General features: G+C 44.8%; 1 protein-coding gene across 1 annotated transcript in view; it reads right to left on the bottom strand.

Moving 5' to 3' along the window:
- Positions 1 to 982: 982 nt before the first annotated feature.
- Positions 983 to 22740, bottom strand: part of UBE2G2 (ubiquitin conjugating enzyme E2 G2) — a 369248-nt gene continuing 347490 nt past the window's right edge. The window contains exon 6 of the mRNA XM_085648640.1: positions 983 to 3427. Coding sequence (XP_085504766.1) covers positions 3315 to 3427 — 113 coding nt within the window. The 3' untranslated portion in view covers positions 983 to 3314. The remainder of the gene's footprint in view (positions 3428 to 22740) is intronic.

Genomic DNA, 22740 nt, shown 5'->3' with positions numbered 1-22740 from the left:
TATGTGACTTTGTTTTAAACTTTTTGTGAAGATTTAGTAAATGACGTGAGCCTGGCTTGTTCTGCTGGCCACTAACTGGAGTTTTGGGACACTATATATCGGGTTAATAATTTTAATGTCATTGGTAACTGATGTAGGGGACATTGGCATTCCTGACAGGCCGGCGAGTTGTTTCCGTATGTGGTTTCCAGTCAAGTGAAGCTCTATGCGCTGGCACAAAAGCAATGTGTTTTTTTATTGCACCAACAGAATGTTAGCTGCCTTTCGTTGTGCTTTTACAATGGACTACCGTCCATCTCTAGTCTTGTCCCATTCCAATGTATTAGTTTAATGACCTTTATATTAATGTATTTCAAATGTTTAGGTAACATTTCAGTTTAATTAAATCTGTGATGTCAGTAAGGTACAAGGGCAGTGTAAGTGTGGTACCTGAACTCAAAGGGGAAAAGAAGGCGCAGCTGCACCGGACACGGAATCACCTGTGTGCTGCGGGGCTAGGACAGGTCTGCTGGTGAGCTACAGGCCAAAGATGATCCCTGGCTGCAGCTGAGTCATAGGATCTAGGGCTCAAAGGCCCAGAAGAGCTACGGAGTGTAATACAAGAAAGGGCAGGCTGGGTGATGCAGCATTTGAGATGGGAAGAGGCTCTGGGCTGTTAACGGGCTACAGCAGTGGCCACTAGACTGCAGGTGGTGTAGTCAGGGTGCAATGACATACACCAGAAGCAAGTTAGAAGTGGTGTGCCAGGGGGCGCATCAAACGAGATCAGAAGGCGATCTTAATCTAGGCTTGTTGGGGTAACCAAGTCACGATGGTAATAACTAGTAAAACATATTATATTTACAATCCTGTACAACTGCCCTCTGCCAAACCTGTTTCCTCATTCAGAACATCCCACATTCCGGACAAAGAGCTCAAATGCCCAAGACATGGCATTCTACACTGAACATGCCATCAACAAATGAAAGAATGACACCAATGCTTTTACTTGAGCAGAAATTATATTTACATCACTTTATTTCCATACAGGAGGTTATGCTGCACCAGAAAGAAACGCAGAGCATCTTAGAATAAATAGACAGGAGTAAAAATACTTAGACTAGAGGGACCATACCCAGTTCTTCCTTCTGAAAGACCTCAGTCAGAAGTGAGGTTGAGTGTACAAGCACTCCTGTTGAAGCATAAAACTACAGGACATGCGAGATCTCAGCCATAGTAACAATAGACCACAAAATGTGCATTACATACATTGAATGCGTTTGCCTTCAAGAAGTACCTTTGCTTTGTAATACTAATCAGGTACAATACCGTTTATTTTGCTCTCCTTGCTCTCAATAAAAATATATGTATTTTTAAAGACATGCTTTTCAGTCTTGAAAAAGAAATTGGTTGCTTAGAAGGGGTGACTCACAAAACGTATCTCATGGCAGTGGCAGAAGAGTCATGCGGTTGCCCCTCACAGAGTATAACAGCAGAACCATCTTCTGTTCTACAAAATGGGCAACTTATAATACAAAGTCGGAGGTTCAATACAGCGCATACAGCAGACGTGGTTAATACCTGTTTAAAAGTGAGAAGATTCGATAACTGACAAACTGCATTTTGTTCTTACTCTGCCTCTTCTTTTGAAGCTAGAATGTAGGACATTGAATGCACACCACCACATACTGCTGTAGCACAACAATAATTTGATGTCAGTTTTTGGAGGGAGAGCGTGAGATAAAGAATTTCTTAGATAAGACCACATGCCTTGTTAGAACCCAGTGCCCCCGCCCCCCTTCGGTTCAATTCTACCTTCCTCTCTACCCACCATTGCTTCACAAAACAGGTTCCTTCTGCTTGCCATGGCTAGAACAAGAAAGTGTGTGTAAGTGGATCCCAGCTTGACTTATAAAATGGGGGCAGGTAATTCTTCAAAGAATTCTGTGACCAGTTACGAGAAAATAGAGAACATTCAAATAGGAATAATAAAGCGCATAGCATTACCCACGAGGGTATCCAGGCACTGAGATCCAAGCTTATTATTTTTAATCGATCATTAAAGGGCAATGATTTTTTTTTTTTAAATCATTAAAATGGGACAATATAGCAAATTTGTCATAAAAAATCAACAGAATTACCATGACTACAGAAAAAGGAGCAGCAAACAATATTTTAGTTGTTTTGTGCAGAACACATCTCCTGAAACTGCTTGTTACGCTTGAAGAAAAAAGGACTGTCAAAAATATCAGTAACAGAAGTGTGATAATGCTATTTACATATAAACACTTTTCCACAACTTTATGTAAGATGAACCCAATAAGTAGAGGAGCTCCGCATCCGACCGTAAAATACACACTCTATGTCATGTATGCACATAGGGGCACAGAGGATGATTGTTTTTACCCTGTCAATAAACATGCTTAGTATGAAAAGGCCTTCTTTTAAACCTTAATCTCATTAGTGTCGGGACTTGATGGGAAATGACAGCTTTCTTTCACTACCTACAGGCTCACATATACACATGAACGCTTCTGTGATAATTGTGCACTTAGAAACCAGTGCGCAGGACTTCTATAATGTTCCCACAGCAAAATGGCACCGGGTTACTACTAGTGCTCAGAGCCACCTGCGCCTAAGTCCACCCAAAAACCTAACATCATGTATTTCCTTCCCCAACAGCGACTGTGCTGAGCTGCCTTCAAAAACTTGATTCAGCAAATGGCCCAAGCTACAAGAGAGTCAAACATACTTTTCGCAATGGTTATTTTTTGACTTCCACCTACCCGAAGAGGCTGTGTACGCTGTTTTTGTCCTTCCAACTACCCGTAGAGGCAGTGTATGCTGTTATTTTTGTTCCTTCTTCCACTTACTTACCGGTACAGGCTGTGAATGCCAGCTCCACCAAACCCCAAAATCCATATTACTTTCTCAACCTCCCTTTAAGTAACGGTCAGAGGAACATGGAAGCAGTTACTCTCTTAACTCCAGGACAGGAACAGTTAGCATGTTCCTATTCAGTCATGGCAAAAAAGAGAAAAATATACACATTACATGCCTGAAAGAAGCTCGCCTTTCAATGGCAACATAATTCCTAAAGAATGTAATCTACTACATATCAAACAAAACCCCACACAAAAGAAAGGAACCCAGCAAAAGCACATAAACTCTGAGAAGGATTTAGCAAAGTGTGTTTTTTGTTTTTGGTGCTAGCACAGAGCACTGTGGCAACGGCGTCTGTTGAAGTGTATTAACACTGTATGTGCATCCGTCTGTCTGTCTCTGTGCATGCAGGTCACACGTACGCTTCTTCATTCTCCCTCTGCTTCCTTTTCTCAGAGGCCAAGGGACTTCTGCACAATCTGACTGGCGATTTTGTTGAACTGCTCGCGGTCATCCCTCCACATTTTCGAGGCATCCACGTTAGCGCCGCTCTCATCGTTAGGCTCTGAATCAAGAAAAACATTTAGTCAACTTTGTAGGCGCAACAAGCAGATTATCATTTAAAGTAAGATGTTCCCAATCATCTCAATAAACTAACTAGAGATACCCCTTTTGCAGTGTTCGAGTGACATAACCATGGCCTGAAAGTATGCTAAAACTATTATTGTGATTTTAGGTCTCGGCCTGTGTAGGCTGCGCTTGCGCAGTCTCGCCGGCGAGATCTTATGTTTTAGTGTGGGGCTTGAACACGCCCCTCTTCTCCATTGGCTGGCTTCCTAAACGGAGGCCAGCCATTGGAGGAGAGGGGGGTCTGTCCATTTAAGCCCCGTCTTTTTCGGATTCGGGGGCGTGTTTTTTAGTTTCTTTCTCTCCTCTGGAATGTAAACATTCCAGCCAATGGGAAGAGGAGAGAAAGAAAAACACGCCCCCGAATCCGAAAAGGACGCTGCGTTTCTCCGGGCATTTCTGCTTGACCTCGGAGAAAGATGGTGGTGTTCATGGCGTCATCCCCGTCCACGGCCCGGCTGGTGCTCGTCCCTCCCCCTGCTCTCGGCTCCCTCGGTGCCCCTGTGTCCGGTTGCTGCTCTGGTCTCCTCCCCCTGTCCTCTCCGGCTAGCGCTGTTCGCTCTACTCCCCCTGGCGCTCGCTCCCTCTCCTCAGGCTAAAGATGGTGGTGTTCATGGTGGGCCGAAGCTACACCGTGACGTGACGCGCAGCTCTGACGGATGGGCCTGCTCCGGGAGAATCTGCGGCCTGCCGCTTGGGTGATTTGTCCCCTCGCCCTCTCTCGCCTCAGCGCTGCTGCATACTCTCGGCCTCTCCCTTCTCCTGGGCTCTCCCCCCCACCCTATGCTCCTGTCCTGGTTAAGTGAGACCCTCGGTGTCCCGGTGTCAATTTATTTTGGAGAATGCCCAGGTGAGTCAGCAACTAAATTCCTGATCTTTAGCAGCAACAATTTAGTTTGTGTTGAGAACATTTGAACGGGAGGTGAAGTGGGTGCCACTTCTGCTTTGGCTCCCAAGATCAATGTGTATGTGTCTAGATCTATGTGTGTGTCTCTCTATGTGTGTGTGTGGTTCTGTATGTGGGTGTGTGGCTGTGTGTGTGTGTGTGTGTGTGTGGCTGTGTGTGTGTGGCTCTGTGTGTGTGGCTCTGTGTGTGTGTTGGTGGCTCTGTGTGTGTGTGGGTGGCTCTGTGTGTGTGTTGGTGGCTGTGTGTGTGTGGGAGGCTCTGTGTGTGTGTGGGAGGCTCTATGTGTGTGGCTCTGTGTGGGTGGCTTTTTTGTAGGTGGCTCTATGCGTGGTGCCTCTGTCTGTGTGTGGGTAACTGTGTGTGTGTAGGTGGCTCTGTGGGCGGCTCTATTTGTGTGTGGGTTGTTCTATGTGAGTGGCTCTGTATGGGTTGCTGTGTGTGTGTGGGTGGCTTTGTGTGTGTGGCTCTGTGTGTGGGTGCACATGCAATAGGTCTCGCATTTGAGAGTGATTAAGCTATTGACATTGTAAATAACAATGCCGTTTCTTTAAATGTTTTAAAAACAAAAACATAAATAATGTCATGAGCAATGCCAATAGCTCTAACTTTAACAATGCCGAGACCATTGCATTGTAAATGCTTGTTTACATGAGGTCTTCAAGTACTCTTTCAGTTTGATCCTCAGCAGAGAAAATGTTCTCCGACAGAATACAAATAAACCAAACCAAAACACACAGCCGAGCTACTGATAATATGAATTCATGATTCAGGTGGCCTGATTCCAGGGGTGGAAACGAGGAGGTCATCACTGTCCTACAGCACATTTAGGTTCCTGTGCCCATTGACAAACAAATGGGACTCAAAAACGTGAGCAGAATTGGGCTCTTAACAATATATACATAGATTCCGATTGTTTTTATATGGCTCAATTCATGAATACATTACACAGAAAAACGCACTCACTAATATTTTTAAAATTTCTTGGTGGTAAAACTACTACATATGTATTTTGTAGGCAATGGGTGGATAGTGCTAGGGTTCATGCCAAAGAAGTCAAATATTGTGGTTGGCACACGCCTTCCAAATGGCTACACCCAAAAGCCACTGTTATGGAAGAAGAAATTTGACCTGGGGTGGGGAGGAGGTCTGTGCCTTATGATCAATAATAACATCCCTTATAATGATTCCCAAAGTCCTATTCAGTGCATAATTTGCCGTTTTATTTCTTAATCCAGAGATACATAAAAACAAAATGAAGAAAAACAGCCGACATGTTTCGCCCAGTGGCCGACAGGCCGAGGGCTTTATCAAGGCTGACAAATTTCAGTGCATGTATCATGTTTGGTAAGACCGAGAATGTGAACGGTGACCAAAGAAACGTGGAAAAAAGAAAAAAGAAACATGGGGAGAGGTTAGGGGGTTTGTGCAAAGGCGCAATAATAGGGGGCAATGGTAAAAAATATGATTTTAAAACGCAGATCATACGTGTCTTTGGATGTACCTCAAGATAATTCTGTTTGCGGACACGCCATGGCTCATTCTTTTGCTCAGCTCTATGCCCTACACCCTCTGTTCCCTATGTGGCCCTGAGACTTGGTCCTTTTCAGAATAGGCAATCTAACATTAGGCCCACTACTAACTACCGGACGCACTAACTTAATCTCTGTTGTCCCATCGGCACTTCTTTCAAACGCCACCTAGGGTACCACCCATTCATAGCGTTGGTCTTTCACAATTTGTCTCACTTCCATATCTCTCCATTGATCGTATGTCCACAACCAGATTCCCTGGTAAGTGTGCTCAACTTCTCTCTTGCTGGCAATAACCCTTCAGCAACAACAATGAACATACTCCCATTATAATCTTTCTGTTAAATCTCTGGGACATATGATATTTGCTATCCTTATTGCGTAAAGGTAATTGTTTAAAAGGAATGCAATTTAATTATATGATGTTCTCTCACTCTCTCTCAATGCTATTACTTAATGATGGAGCATATGCCTATTACTTTCAGAGGCCATTTTTGATCCCAATAGTGAATACGATAAACTGGATACCAAGTGATGTACAACCTGTTGATTAGCCAACTGGCATAATTTAATATGACTGTGTTGTGATTATTACAATGGGCAAAATTGTTACTACTTGCAAAATTGCTGAATGTTATGATGTTTTTCTTCCCTATTTAAAAATTTCTCGCTCTTATTCCTCCTCCCCTTTTTTAGGTCGAGCCTAGCGCAGCGCGCATGCGCTGCTCAATGGGGAGGCTTCTTGTAAGCACTCCAAACTTTCCGGGGACTTCTCCGTGTGGGTCTGGCAAATCCCACACATTCTATTGGCCTTTGCGTGTGGCTTTCAACGCATGTCCCGCCTTTTCTCTAAACGTTCAATCCCATGGCGTTTGGGTCTCGGGAGCGAGCAGCGGCGCGCAGGGTGCCAGCTGCATTCCTGAATCATGTTACTAATTAACGCAGCGCGGTCGCTTTCACTTTCACAGACGCACCTGAGCTCCACTGCTGCTGGAGCGCTGTGGCCTGCAAGCCTGTTCCCGCGCTCGCTGGGGTTTGGTACGCTCCTGCATAGGCAAATATTCCCAAAAGCGGGCGAGAGATGTGACATCCAGGCTGATGTTGGCCTGGTCTTCAAATTCTTCTACGGGTCTGGGCTGAAGATGACATTGCTCCATTTAGCTGGCTGCTCCTGGTGTCCGTTTAGCCTCCCACGCTAGCACAAGCCCCCTTCTAAGCGCTGAAGCACCCCTTATACTGCCCAACACTTAGCTGTCCGTGACTTCCTTACCTCTGGCTTCGCCACGCCCCCTGCACGGAGACATATTTCAAGAGCCTCTCACGTGGGTTTGGACTCCTGTGATGACAGAACGTCGGTGCTGAACCTCAGCGCAATGTCCGACCCAGGAACAGTCAGTTTTTAATTCCTTGTGATAAACGCCTAACAAAGTACACAGGAGCGGGTACACGTGCCCCTTCCTGAGGTATATGTTAGCTTCCAAGGCAATGCAATGCGTCTGTAACTGTGGTCATTAATGTATAGTTAAGGGCTCGTTTTGTATATATGGCTTGCTTTTTATAATAACTATGCACTTCTAGATAGTAGAAATGCTGAAGATGCCCTCTGCGCCACTATGGCTATTTCCCTGCGTCCTTTGCGTTGTTCGCCACCCGTATACTTTCTTTGTTTACCGTTTCTGTGTCTATTTGCACCAGAGCAGCCTATTTTTCATGGGCAGTGCACCACTGGGACCCACTCCTGACATGGCCACCAGTTTCCATCATGCCGGCACTGTCCGTGATGTGCACTTCTGTGGCTCTCTTCCCTCGCGGGCTGCACAGCTTTGGCCACACTCCTTAGGCCGTGCACCACTGCATCGCTGTGGCCTCCTCCCGCACACACTGTGACGCTATCCCTTTCTCACACATTCCTGTGGGGTTCCCCTCATCCTCGGAAGCACTGCGGCGCTTTCTGTTTTTCCTTTGAGCCCCTGCAGCCTTCACCCCTGTCCAATACTTCAGCGGGCCACTTTTCTCTGGCCCTGCACTTAATTATGTTTATTTGTTTTCACATAGTGCTTCATACCCCATATCTGATAGCTCTATGAGCTATAACCAAGGCCATTCCCTAGCCCCCCCCCTTTCGTTCCACCAGACAGAGCCCGCTTGCCCGCCACTTACACCAGAGGGTGGCCCTGACCATGGCACATTAGAGGCAATACTTTGCAGTGTGTTTGAGGTGTGACCGACAGCCATCACACCCCATTCTAGTAAACAGTCACTCACACAAGCAGATCATTCGAGGCCAGCACTCAATACGAGTCCTGCTGACACTGCGGCATCCCGAGGGCCGAACTCCTAATTAAGTGGGAACTCGGGTGCCCAGAGCCTTCCCGTGGGGTGGAGGTAACTCCTGAAGTTCACTCGTACTCCCTGTTGAACGGACTAGGACAATCAGATTTTGGTCAGACATTAGAGCTAGACCTGGGCAGAGCAGCACAATGAGCCACGATCTGCACCTGATGAGCGCCTCACTGCTCAGGAAGAACCGGTGCTATCAGGAGCTGTCCCGGAGTTAAGTAAAACAAAAATAAGACTGTTATAATTAGGTTACGTATGTGGCACAGTGTGCTGTGCTTCAAAGAGGAGAACAATATGCTACTGCTCGTACGTGGGTTTCTTTTTCTGAATGTATTTGCCTTCATGCCGAATCTTATTGGTGCTGTTCTCATGAATGCAAATGAAATCTTTTTTTCCCTTTGTTCTTGGAGAGGCCCAGATATTGCAGACGCAACAGAGCCAGTAAGTGCCTGCTGTGTACTCCTTGCATGCCATTCTAACCTTGCTGCATGCCTTTGTACCCAAGCCTGATGTACGTTCTGTGAGCGTTTGTTTGTGATACCCATAGCTGCCAATGTTTCAGATGGCTGTGTGTGACATTTTCATAATTAAAGTGTAATTGTAAGTGACATTTCAACGACTATAAGTGACACCTTTTTTGCGAGCAAAATTCAAGCAATGAAGATGAGGGAAACATTTACATATTAGTGATTACACCTATTTGAGCAATGAGAAACTCTAATAAGACTTTAAAACTGGGGCAAACGCCTGTGGCAGCGGATTCATAATTACAATAAAATTATGAAAATATCACACATAGCAATATGAAACCTTGGCAGCTATGCACTTAAAGGCTTCTCTTTACCAACTGATGTTGAAACTATTCAAAACAACAATGTATAGACAACGCTATTTTCTGTGTATCTATTCATGACTTGTCCATAGCCAAAAGGTCTCGCTTTTGGGACCTTGTAAGTATTTAGTTATGCAGCACAATATCCTTGGTGCAACAACATCAACCGTTGAATGGCTAAACACAAGGTCCCAAAGGCGAGACCCGATTGGCTATGCCAATGCTTGTTTATTCTATTTTTACCATTGTCCCCTATTATTGCGCTCTTGCACAAACACCATAACCTCTCCCCATGACGTTACCTCTTTCCACGTTTCTTTTTGTTTTTTCCACGTTACTTTGGTCACTGTAAAACTATTACATAGAATACTTCTCTCCAAGTGCAAGTCCAAGCCTAAGAAAGCATAATTAGGAGTCAGGGAATTAAGTATTTCTATATTTTTCTGCCAAAAGCTGCAGCTGTGAAGCACTGTAAAGCCCACAATTATAGTACTTATTTTATCAGGTCTGGATGGGCAAAGGGGACGCACCAAGATTTGATCCTTTGAGGTTAAAGTCGTACACAGATCTGATCACAGGTGTTCAACCACTGACCCACCTGCACTGTCGTATTGGTTAGGGTATCGCAGGAAATAGATGAATGGGGTCCGGAAGACCTCTCTACTTGCAAAACTCTAGGCTATAAGAGTGATTTGCTTTCAGTCACTTTTCCTAAGTCATTTTTTTCCATATGCAGGTTGGCCGCCTTAAATTCCACGGTTTTGCAAAATTCTGAGAAACCTAAACATCCTACTGCTGCAATGGACACAAGGCTGGCATTTTCTTTCAAAAGGACAATACATCTCCTATTAGCAAGGAGAAAAAGATACATCACTAAAGTTCATTGGAGTGGCCAGACCAAAAACAAATATCTAATAAGAAAGGTAAAACGTGCTGCATGGTGCCTTGGCTGATGTCAATGAACATTCCAAATGTGAAACCAAGTCGAGGAGCATGTGCAAGTGGACCGTCATTTATTCACAGAGGTATGGTTGGGGCCTCTTCAATTCTTTGATAGGATTTTGCATAAAAACGTTAAGTAAGGGCCACTGCGAGACAACTGTGACTGTAGTATACTTGCTCACTGGGAACTGGTGAGTGCTTAATGTTAACACAAAGGGTATTTCTTGGAGCTGGGCACATGAAGAGTGAATTAACCATCAGCCTAAAGCTGGTTAGATCACCAAGTTATGTGAAACAAGCAAAGAACTGCATACTAATAGTTAACCCTACAACGTCTTCCTAACAGTCCAGTTCACGGGACTGAACTCTGCAGATAAATGCTGGAAACGTGGTGTTTAGTAAACTCTTCCATACTCGACCATACAGATGAATCCTAAACAGGCTGAACAACACATGACGACCCTTTTTGTACAGTCAAATACAACTGGCAAACTGGGTAAGATGTGGTAAATTGTAAATGAACTTGCAGTGAAGCACAGAAGGAGGGGATAAAGATATAATTTTTCAGTGATGTTCAATTACACTAGAGCTCACATTCCATAGAAAGAGAAAACTAATTCTCTAAAGTATCAAGTGCAGCACCACTTAGGATCAGAGACGTCTTGGGCAGACACACAGGATAGGAGAGGAAGGTAGTCATAAGAGGAACTAGAAATAGAAGTTGGGCAATAAATAAGATTAACATAGCTCCGGTAGGGCATCGTCAGTACGCCTTCGACTCCACTTCTGCAGTTAGTATCTTGGGAAGGATAAAGGCTAATGAAAAGTAACACTGAGACATGCAATCCGACCACTGAATGGTCTAAACCAACTGCTGTATCAAGGGAAGGTAGCGAATCTACACATATATACACTAGAAGAAATTAGGGATATCACTTTGGTGCAGAGTTAAGCATTATCCATCAGATTTCAGTTATGGTGGTTACCTGCTTTTGCCAGCTTTGGCGTTTAAGGAAATGTTTCCCCAATCTAATGTAAGATGTTAAGCCGCAACCCATACATGCATTAACTGTCTCCGGTCTAAACGAGATTCTCTTTTATTTGGAACTTCCAAATTAACCTTTATAACGGATCCAAGGAATTCAAAAGCAATCCTCCTAAATTCTGTAATACCAAATCGCTGCTGGATTCTCTTCACTGGCTTTTATTAAAGACATAAGGCCTTATTTAGAGTTTGGCAGGCAGGCTCTGTCACAAACTTGACAGATGTCCTGTCCACCCTATTACAAATGCATTATATCCTTTGGCACTTGTAACACGGCAGAAGGGATGTCTACCATGTTTTCATGGAGTATCCTGTCCGCCAAACTTTAAATAAGGCCAATATTCTCTATCTAGGTTTTCTGTAATTCCTAGAGATATATTTAAGTTCATGGCAACATTCCCTACAGACCTGTTAGCCATCATCTAAGCTCTCAATGAGAACTCTAACATTAAGATTTTAGTATCCGTTATGAAGAAAAGATGGCTATAGTGGTTTCTGAGAGATTAAATCAACTAGCAAAATTCCACGTGATGGGTTGTCTCGCATGAGATTGGATGGGTGGTCTTAATAATGAGCATGATAGATTTATGAACATTTCAACCAGTTGAGAGACCTCTTCCACCACTGGTTCCAAAGCGACCGACTTTTAAACATACAGGATGTTTGGGGGCATCACATGTACTTCTTATGACCTCTCTTCTCTCTGGCCCGTCTTGTGGCTCGTCTCCCCATCAAAAATCCCTACCATGTGTGGATTTAGAAGGAAAATGTACTTACTGCAATTTGGTTATCCATGCCCCCAGAATTCACGCTACCTATTTCAGATGGCGTAGCCTGTATAGATAATTGCAGCTCAGAGAAAGATTACACTGAATTCCATGAACAAATGAAAAAGAGATTTAGATCTAGAGGATATTCAGAGAAACATCTAAGTATGGCTAATAAATGAGCTAACCAGATCAGTAGAAGATGGACTTTGTATGAATCCCCCCAAAAAGCAGATGACAACCCAAGGAGGGCATGTGGCTACCGATGGAAGGGTTTTAAAACCTGCAGTCGTTGTAAAGCCTGCAAATTCAGTAACAACGTGGAGCAGGTGACACTAACAGGTATACAAACATGGAAGATAACTAAGTTTATCACTTGTAATACATATTATGTCATATATACCATTGTTTGCCTGTGCAGAAAGCGGTATATGGGATCTACCATTTTTCCAGTGAAAAAGCGTATCCTTGAGCATTAGCAAGCTATCATAAATAATGACACAACATACAGCACAGCCAAATATTTTAAAGAGCAACATGAGGGTGACTGGGAGCTAGCCAAGTTTTTTGGCCTGGACACTGTACCCAACACCCTGGGGTGAGAACAGATTCAGTACTTTGAGGAGGTTGGAATATAGTTTTATTTTAGAAGCAGGCAGCATGACCCCGCAGGCAAGAATATCGATGAGGAGTCATCAGTACATTTGTGAAAATGTGGTTCGAAGTTTTGGACTCTCTTGTATGAAGCTTCCCTCCCTGTTTGTCCGAACAGGGTTCCAGAGTAACTGTAGTTGGTTTTAGAAGAGCAGACAATTTGGTGATTAGTTTTTTTTTTTTTGACATAATTGATGGGAAATCTGGACTAGTGGCTCTAGACCCTATAAAGGCCATTTGTTTCGCAACCTCTGTTTTAAGAGCGGCCAGCTTTATAGGGTGTTCGCAAATCTTGTTCCATTTTAATTGGCGCTTGTATTTAGATAGTACCAGGTTACATGATATGAGACCCTCTGTCGAGTTCACTACCCTCTCCGTGGGTAATATTAAGAAACCCGAACAGAGAGGGTTGTGATCGTTTTCCATACGCCATACAATCTCCATATCCTCTAGGTACCGCCAAAGTCTTAAGTTTACCAGTAGGTAGTCGATCCGGCTGCAACTGCGTCCGTTATCAAAAGTGTTAGCTCCCAATGGGTCCGATCTAGTGCGCCCATTAGCAGCTCTAAGGCCTCTTTCTAGACACAATACTTTTAGTTGGATGGCAGCATCAGTCCATCTTTTGGCGGCTGGGATCTCAAGCTTTGGGATGCCACATGTCAAATCCTGCTCCGCTGCTATCTCCTGCTCCTCGACCCCTAGTGGTTCAAAAGTGGTGTTGAAATCTCCCCCCACAATTGATGAAATAGTGTCAGGGAGGGCATCCAGCTGGGTATCTAAGGCGGCTACTACCTCTGACCACCCCTACAGCCTCTAGCATAAACATTAAATATGGCCAGTGTTAGCCCATGAGGCCAGGTGAGTTTGATAGCTAGGATGTCACTATTCGAGGATTGGATGGAAACAATGTCACAGCATAGGTTTTGGCGGACCCATACCACCAGGCCACCAGCGGGTCGCCCTTGACTTTTTTTAATGGCGGGGATGTAAAAATTAAGATACCCCACCCGGAAAACGGGATCCACTGCCCAAGTCTCTTGTAACAGACAGATATCGTATTTGTCTATAAAATTACCCCAGTCCTCAGACACAAATTTTTGCCCAATACCTGCAATGTTCCAGGATAATACAGACAATTTACCTTCTCCACTAGTATTAGTGGGGGAAGGATTTTCACTTACTAGCATGGGGGGACTAGTAATCTCACGACCTGAATTATGACCCGAGTGTATTAATGAGACTAAGTTCCTATTATCCAATAGAAGGATGGGTGAAGAACTACTACTAGGTGGGTTTTTTAACAGAACTTTGGTCTGTGAAGTTCTTACAGGGGGATCCAATACTAGCACCCTGCCAACCTCCCTGGGTCAATCGCACTCCTCCAGATAAGTGAGAGCTGTGAATCTATTATCTAAACTAAGTTCACTAGCATACCTTGGTAATATCCTCCTGTATGGCAGACCATTCTGTATACAAGGAAGCTTAAAGCTTATGTTTGTCCTTAAGGAACTAGATTGAAAGAAACCCAACGTTAAAGGAATTATACCAGGGGGCCTCTTCTGGGGGGGCAACAAGTTAGCAAGTATATTAGGGAGCACATTCACACTAGAAAAGTTAACAACAATACAATCCCCTTTGAACTTCTTCACGCCAACGCCCACCCATGGAACACGTCTGGCCATGATGATCTCTTTAGCTAGTTGAAAACCACCCCGTTCATTAATGTTCATATTGTTAGTTAACCAATGTAAGGCTTTGTCCATCAGGGTGGTTGATGACTCTATTTGGTCTGGTCTCAGGGGAGGGACATTAGCGAGGACAAGAACCAGGGGCGAGGCTTCCTTTACTAGTGTGAACCTTTTTCCTGGAATTGGTTCGCGGAAGATCCCAGTATCGGGTTGTGGAGCAATATTTGTGGAGACTAAATTAGCGGCAAGAACATTTGGGGGATTATGTTCTCGAACAGGACAGTTAGGTTCTGGGACGTCGCTGGAACAGCTCACTATAGGTGGTAAAAATGGGGCGTTGCTGGTAAGAGAAGGCTCCGTGGTAAGAGAAGGCTCCGTGGTCGATGTAGCCCCTAGCAACACCGGCTGTTCAGGGGCACTAGAAGTAACCAAAGGATCTATAAAGGGTTGAGCAGATGGAAAAATGCGGTTAATCTTTTGTTCTAGCACTGTAACCGTATCAACTAGAGAGTCCAGTCTGCTAATCCAAGGGGCCATAATAGAGTCCATTTTCTCTTTGATACTTGCCCAGAGTTTTTTAGATAGAACCTCGGGCCATGATGAAGGAGCCGGCCCAACTTTAGAGACCTTTCCCAGTTGTTGCTTTTTCGTGGCTGGTAACAGACCCCCCCTTCTTGTGCGCCTGCCCAAGGTAGGTGCTGTTGGGGAGGGAACGACAATAGACGTTTCAACTGGGGGAACGATCAAGGACCTATGCTCCGTCTGTTCCTCGGAGGCAAGGATGGAGGAGGCCATTATCACGGACCTGTCTACCAAATCTCTAGGTATCCCTGGCGATAATAAGGGTTTCTCACTGTGTGAAGCGCTTAAATCTAAAGATCACTCCTGGGTAAGGGAGGCCAGAGATTCCTACAGGCGGGAGCAAAGAGTGGCAAAAAGAGAATGGGACAATGACAAGTCGCAGGGCTTAAGAAGAGCCTGTGTAGCAAAAGATTCCAAACAATTTTGGAACATTGTTAACTGGGATCGGGGTGGGTGCCCAGATAAGCCCCAAAACAATGTAGCACAGACACAATGGCTTGCCTTCTTTAAACCCCAATATGCTAGTGGCCCTTTGGGAGAAGTTCCATTTTTGACTCCTTTTAACCCCTTCCATGCTGCGCAAATTCCGCCGCTGTGCTGACGGTTTGTTGCGCGGGCGTGGTCATGACGGAACGGTTCCGTCATGAGCACAGCTCAACCGTGGCTCATGACGGAACCGTTCCGTCATGAGCACCGAAGGGGTTAAATTTTACCGAGGCACGGTGTTTTCCCCCAAGGATGTAGATACAGCTCTCGATTGTGTGTTGGGAGGGAAGGCTCCTGGAATGGATGGCATTCCAGCTGATGTCTTCCTAAGTGACAGATCAACTTGGAGCCAGTATATTGCCTTTTTGGCCAACGCAGTGGCCAATGGGTCCCTAGTACCACCATCTTGGAAGGGAGCGGAGATCATCCCCGTATTCAAGAAGGGAGATAAATCTCTCCCAAGTAATTATAGGCCCATTAGCCTTATAGATTCCATACAGAAGGTAGTGGGCCGCTTGGTGCTAAATAAAGTTCAAATGTGGGCGGAACAAGCAAAAATGTTATCTCCATTCCAAGCTGGGTTCCGTTCCTGCATCAGCACCATAGACCAGGTTTTCCGGTTTCTTACAATTTACTGGAGAACCGTGGTCTTGGGGGAAGGTTCATTATATGCTGTCTTCGTTGACCTTAAGTCGGCGTTTGATTTAGTCCCACGTGGAAAACTATGGGGAGTGCTAGGGGACATGGGGATTGAGCAGGAATTGCTAACCATACTCGTCCGCTTACATGAGGACAAATTTGCCAGGATTAGATGGGGGTCACAGGGCGAGGTTACTGACACCTTCCCAGTCGAGCGTGGAGGTTGACAGGGATGTGTGTTGGCCCCCACCCTATTCTCGCTGTACATCAACGGGGTGGTAGAGCACCTCTCCCGAACGCCATCTGATGCCCCCATCCTGGCGGGAACTCGTGTCCCAGTCTTCATGTTTGCGGACGACACATTGATTATCTCCAGGACCCCGAGCGGGCTACAAAAGGCTGTGAACGCTTTTAGCGATTTCTGCACCCAGAGAGGACTTGAGATTAACACCTCAAAAACTAAGTTTCTGTCACTTAATCAGCATAAGTCTTTTAAGGGAAGGATACTATTAAATAACGTGACTTTGGAACAGGTGGATACTTTCACGTATTTAGGCATTTCCCTCCAAAAGGATATGGGCTGGAAAAATCATCTGAACCTTACAGTTCGAAAACATCATCAGCATATAGGTGCCCTGCTGATGAAACACAAAACGTCGCTTACTAAACCTGTAACCGTGGCCCTAGAAATTTATAACATCATAGTGGTGAGCTCAGCTCTATATGGAGCTGAGTTATGGGGATTTAGCGACCTAAGACGTTTAGCCCTGGCAGAGAATAAGTTTCTTCGCTGCCTAGTTGGGGTTCCTCAAAGCACACCGATGACCCCACTTCGCTTAGATCTAGGCAGGAAGAAAATTGAGGATATGGCAAAGCTACGTCCACTTTTATACTGGAGGCGACTATGGTCCACCCCGGAGCTCTCACATTTTGTACAGGGTTTAAAAGATGTGATTGCTCTGGACCGCTTTCACAAAATAGGCTGGCTTAAAGAGATTAGAACCATACTCGCCAAACTTGATCTGTTGTGTCTCTGGGATTTCCCAGAGAACTCTGCCTTCCCTACCAAGTTGGAATTAAAGCAAAAATATTGGGAAATGTTATTTTTGTCATCATCTAATGTGGTCACAGTCAATAGTTTGTCAGGCCGGTTCTTGGACTTTAAACCCAGGCCCGTTTGTGAGTTGTTCTGGGACCTAATAGAGAAGCCACTAGATCGGAAATTATATTTCCAATTCAGGATAGGCTCCCTCCCCACCAAATTTTTCACACGTAAATGGGATTTATCCACAAGTAGCAAGTGCCACTATTGCAGGGTTGAGGACGAAACCATCCCTCACATATTTTTTGTATGTCCGCTATACGTGGTTCCGCGCCGTAAATGGCTGAGATCAGTTTGCTCTTCCCTGGGCACACGGAGCGGTACGTCTGCTTTAAGAATTTTGGGTTCCGATTGTGGTCCTAATATAGCTATTGCTGTCGCCAAGTTTTTGGGATGGTCATGGGTCATTCACACTTGTACCTTAAAATACTCTGCTGTTGGTCAAATTTAAATATTGATATCTTACATATGCTGTAACGTGAGTTTTATAATTTTTATTATGGTTTTATCATTGTCTTGGAGCTTTATTGGAATTTAATACTATTTTTAATATTGTCCTAGTGTAAATGTTTTCTTGATACTGTTTTGTGATGTATGTTGTATATGTTTTTTGTGCTTTTATGACAATTGTCGAAATAAAGCCTCAAAATTGTGATTAGGTTTTGCTTCGTTTATCATGGGACTCATTTAGTCATTCCTTTTTGTTTTGTTTCCTCATTTAAATTATTCCCCTACTGTAGATGATCTGGAATCTAAAGTGCATAAGAAATGTGATCATGGGTCTGTCCTAGGTGTTGGGAGAACATGGCGGCAGACGGCTGATCTGCCGTGGTGCTCCGTGAGTTCGGGCTCCCGTTTCTTCGCTTCCCCTGGCTCCCTTGATTTTCCCATCTGAGTTACCGATGGCTGCCGATGGCGGACATTAATTCAGTGTTTTGAATCTCTTACCGGTGTTTTGTGCCTGTGTCTGTGCCCTCGGTTTTGGCAGTTTCCTCGGAGTCTTGCTGGGTTTGCTGGTTTTCCTCTGTGTGCTACGTGCGGTGGCTGCGGTCTGCTGACTGCCTGCCGCCCGATTGCTGCTGGGTCCTAATTCCTCCCTTTGGTGCGGATCTGTCTTCTCTCTATGCCTTGCAGCTCCGGTAGCAAAATCCCTGCTGGTGACGCCCTTGGTACTCTTGGAGGTGCAGCTGATACTCCTGGCTGCCGCGGTTCTTCCTCTTCCGTCGGCTGTTCACTGGTTCGGTGGTCATGGTCCTGGTCCTCAGCCGCCCTGGAGCTGCGGCGCGGCAGGAGAGCGCGCAGTTTGGTGCGTGCTGTGTGTGTTGGAGACAGCCTTGTTCACCATTTGGAAGACTTTTCTCAGGTTACAGCTGAGAATACTGAAGCGGTTACGACGGAAGCGGGTGGTTACAGCGACACAAGCACACAGGAATCAGCCTCAGTCTTACCTCAGTGTGGGGTATTAAAAGATTCTGAAGGTTTGCACCAACACTATCAAACGTCCAGAGGTAAGGGGAGAGGTGGGAAATCTGGTCGAGGACGAGGTAAGGAGCAGGCTAGAGTGCCTACGAGGGGGGTTGTTATCGGCTCTAATTCATCCGGTGCCGTTATTCCACCCCAATTTGGTAAGAGAACCTCCTCCTATTTATCCAAGGAGGTGAAATCAAAGGACACCAGAGGGAAAGTAACACGTAATCCCGTTGCTGGAGCCGAGGATACATCTAAAATTACACCATCTCTTCGGTCATACTTCAAAGTTGTTCCACAGGTCTTGCGCCTTGTGGAATCCAAGGCAATGACCACACCAAATGATTCTGCTCAACTGATTTCCCCTACTTTAACTCCATCATCTCTCTCAACCCCCCCATCTTTAGTTGTTGTGCCAACCCTTTCGGTTCCTGGTGACTCCGTGATGACTGTAAGGGAGGTAGCGCCAGCTGTCTCAGTTGCTCCTGGAATCCCCGTACCTTCGCCACCTATTATTATACCCAAGAGTGGAGTTTTGTCTTGTGAAATGACGGGAGGCCGGGCAACAACTATTAGTTCTAACATGAGGAGCGACGTTGCAGCAGCTAGTGAAGGTGGTCTTACCCACTCCGATTCCTGTGCTCTTGAATCCATCACGCAGGCCACTGGGGGGGCTACTGTATTGGAGCCGTCTCTTGAGCTATCCTTGGCAACATCTGTCCCTGTTCTTGTACCTTCCATTCCATCTTGTGAAGAAGCAACACCAGAAAACATCTCGGCAGCCACCTTATTTGCGATGCTCACTGCCTTGTCTCAGGACATAAAAAAGGGGTTCGAGCAATCCTCAGTTATGCAGAAGGAGATTCGCGATTACTGCCAGTCATTGGATAATAAGATCGATGGGCTGTCGACAAGGACAGAAGTCTTGGAGGAAAAACTAGCTATAATGTCGGTACATCTAGTTAAGACAGAAGAGGACATTACTAAACTTAAGAGAGATGATCAGGCCTTGTTGGACAGGATGGAGGTTTTAGAAAATAACGCAAGAAGATGTAACATTCGTATTCTTAATGTTCCGGAGGGATCTGAGGGGACGGATGTTAAGCAGTTTATTGTTTGCCTTTTGAAGGAAGGTTTATGTCTGGGTCAATCCCTGGAGCAGCTAGCAACCGACATTCAGAGGGTCCATAGGGAACCCTTCAAACAGAACCCGCAAAGGCAAAAGCCGCGTAAAATCCTTGTTAATTTCCTTACATACACTCTCAAAGAGCAGATACTGAATGCAGCTCTTAAACAGAAGTCCCTACCTGGTAAGGGGTTTACTTTCCTCATCAGGTCTGATCTATGTAGGGTCACACTTGAGAAGCAATGGGAGTTTGGAAGGCGGCTGGAGTCCTTTAGGAAGTTGGGCGCTTCTGCTCAATTGGTGTTCCCGGCCTCTCTGAAGGTCATGTATAATAATAAAATGGTAAACATTAGGTCAATCGAAGCTGCCGATGAATTCCTTTTGGATATAGGCAATAAGTCATCTGGTAATAGCACTTAACTCGCTTTTTTCTCTTGGAGTTTAGGTCCTTTTACAGCCTTATGGTCGCTCACAGGGATTGAAGCATATTTAAGAAAAGAAATTAGAAGGAAAGAGGAAGAGAGAAAGAAAGGAAAAGAAAAAAAATCTATCACTTTTCTTTTTTTCTATTTCAGGGGGGAAAAAAAGTATGTTTTTCTCTTGCTTTCTCCTGCTTTCCCTTTTTTTTTTTTTTTTTTACACTATCATAGGTGGGATCACTTCCCTTTTTTTCTTTACCTTTTAGCTGTGAGTTTCGGGGGGGGTGTAACGGGAGCCTGAGGTAGGGGTGCCATCTACTGGACTTGATCCGGTTAGATACACCACGGGTTCTCCATGGGGAGGGTGAAGGGCGGGTGGGGGGAGGGGGGGGTTCACAGGCAAAATTTAAAAATTCCTCATCAGCCATCTTTTCTATTTTCTGTGGGTTTTTAAAAGTTTTTCATGTTGTACTGCGAGTTTTCTCATGGAGGTGGGTCAGTATATATCTGGTCGCATTATAAAGGCAAGACTGGTTGTGCTCTGGTTCAGTGGAGATAGCTAGTTTAAAGATTATGTCTTGGAATGTCAATGGGCTCCGTACTAAACCTAGGGCTAGAATATTGATGCAGTATCTCCGGGACTCTAATGCCCAGGTCATCATCCTTCAAGAGACACACTTGACCCAGTCTGAAATCAATACCTTGGTTAAAAAGAATAAATGGATTGATTTCATGATATCAACCTCACAATCTATGACTTCCCGAGGTGTGTCACTGATTTTCAGAAAGCAGCTTAGGGCCAGGGTATTGGAGTTTAAAGTTGACCCTGCGGGAAGATGGGTTATTGCTTCTGTGGTAATTATGGGTGCCTGTTTTACTATTGTTGGATACTATGGTCCCAATCTTGATGACCCTACATCTTTGGAAGTGATTTTTTCTCACCTTTTGTCCTTCCCGGAACCAGTTATATTAGCTGGCGACTTCAACATTGTTTTAGATCCAGTCCTGGATAAATCTCATAACAGTAGATCCCGTGTCCCTTCAAAATCAAGATCTTTCTTGTTGAATGAGATGAAACAATACGGATATATCGATATTTGGAGGTTAAGGGCCGGGCAGCAGCAGGGGGTGTCTTTTAGAAATTATAAATATAATCACCAGTCCAGGATAGATTTTATATTAATTAACCATAGTTTATCCGACGCAGTTAGGGACATTTGTTATTTCCCGTTACATTTATCTGACCATTCTGCAGTTTTCCTGGAACTTATGGTACCTACCTCTGATGCAGTAAGGACTTGGTCTTTTGACCGTACTCTACTTTCTCACCCTGAAGATGTCACTTTTTTAAAATCTGAAGTGAGGTCTTTCTTAGAGATGAATGTGGGTTCTGCTGGACCTGATGTGGTCTGGGACTCACTTAAAGCCTCTTTGAGGGGTCTTATTACAAGTAAGATGTCATATAGAAGGAGGGAATATAGAGAGGCTATTGCCTCAGTTGAGGCGAACCTGACTAGTGCACAGGTTGACATTGATGCCAACTTGGCTTCCACAGATGCTGTTTTAGCACCTTTGCGGGTTAAACTATTGACCCTAAGAGGCCAACTGACCTCGATCCTTAACCGGCGGCTCCAGGAAAGATGGGAGGCCAGTAAAATCGCACATTTTCAGTATGGGGAGTGTGCTGGTAAATTATTGGCATGGAAAGTAAAAACTGATCAGGTTCGTAACAACATCAACCAGATCTAAGTCAATAATGTCCCTCTTTCTTCTGATGCAGATATTAGAGCAGCATTTAAAGATTACTATCAAGATATTTATCATGAAGATAAGAAATTGGATACTGATATGATTAATGAATGGCTTGGGAAAATAGATCTACCAAAACTCTCTGTTGATCAGTCAGCAATGCTAGATAGTAAAATCTCGGAAGAGGAGGTAAGGAAAGCCATTCGGGATGCCAGGAAAGGCAAGGCCTCTGGGCCTGATGGGCTGCCTGCTGAAATATATAAATCTTTGGAGGAGGAACTTGTTCCTTTCCTGGTTACATTGTTCAATCAGATACTGCTAGATGGAGTACGACCACCTGTGTCATGGGATAACGCATCCATAACTGTTATTTTGAAACCAGGGAAGTCTCCAACCGCCTGTGGCTCCTATAGGCCAATCTCTGTTTTGAATGGAGACTATAAGATCTTTGCCTCCATTCTTGCAAATAGATTGGCCTTGGTCGCTCCTTCCATTTTACATGTCGATCAGAAGGGATTTATTAAGGGGCGACAGCTTTTTGAACTAACTTTTGATTTGATTGGATCAATAGATATGGCATGTTTGAAGTCTTTGCCCTTGGCGGTTCTCACGCTGGACGCCACCAAGGCCTTCGACAGAGTTAATTGGTTGTATCTGTCGGAGGCCTTGGCAAAGTTTGGCGTGGGAGGTAGATTTCGTCAGGCGATTAGTCTTCTCTATAGTAACCCTAGTGCCCGTGTCTTGGTTAATGGTATACTCTCTGACTCATTTGACATCTCGAGGGGTACCAGACAGGGATGTCCTCTCTCCCCACTCCTGTTCGATTTATATGCTGAACCCTTTGCCCAGATTTTGAGGGATAGTGTTAACATCAAGGCATTTGCGTAGAGGGGCTGGGAGAGAAAGGTGGCACTTTACGCCGACGATATTCTCATATTTACCTCTGATCCGCATGAGGCCCTCCCAGCAATATTCAG

Source organism: Triturus cristatus, chromosome 3_2 (genome assembly GCF_964204655.1).
Source record: "Triturus cristatus chromosome 3_2, aTriCri1.1, whole genome shotgun sequence".
NCBI lineage: Eukaryota > Metazoa > Chordata > Amphibia > Caudata > Salamandridae > Triturus > Triturus cristatus.
The sequence above is the reverse complement of the archived record's forward strand: the minus strand, read 5'-3'. Positions and strand labels throughout refer to the sequence as shown.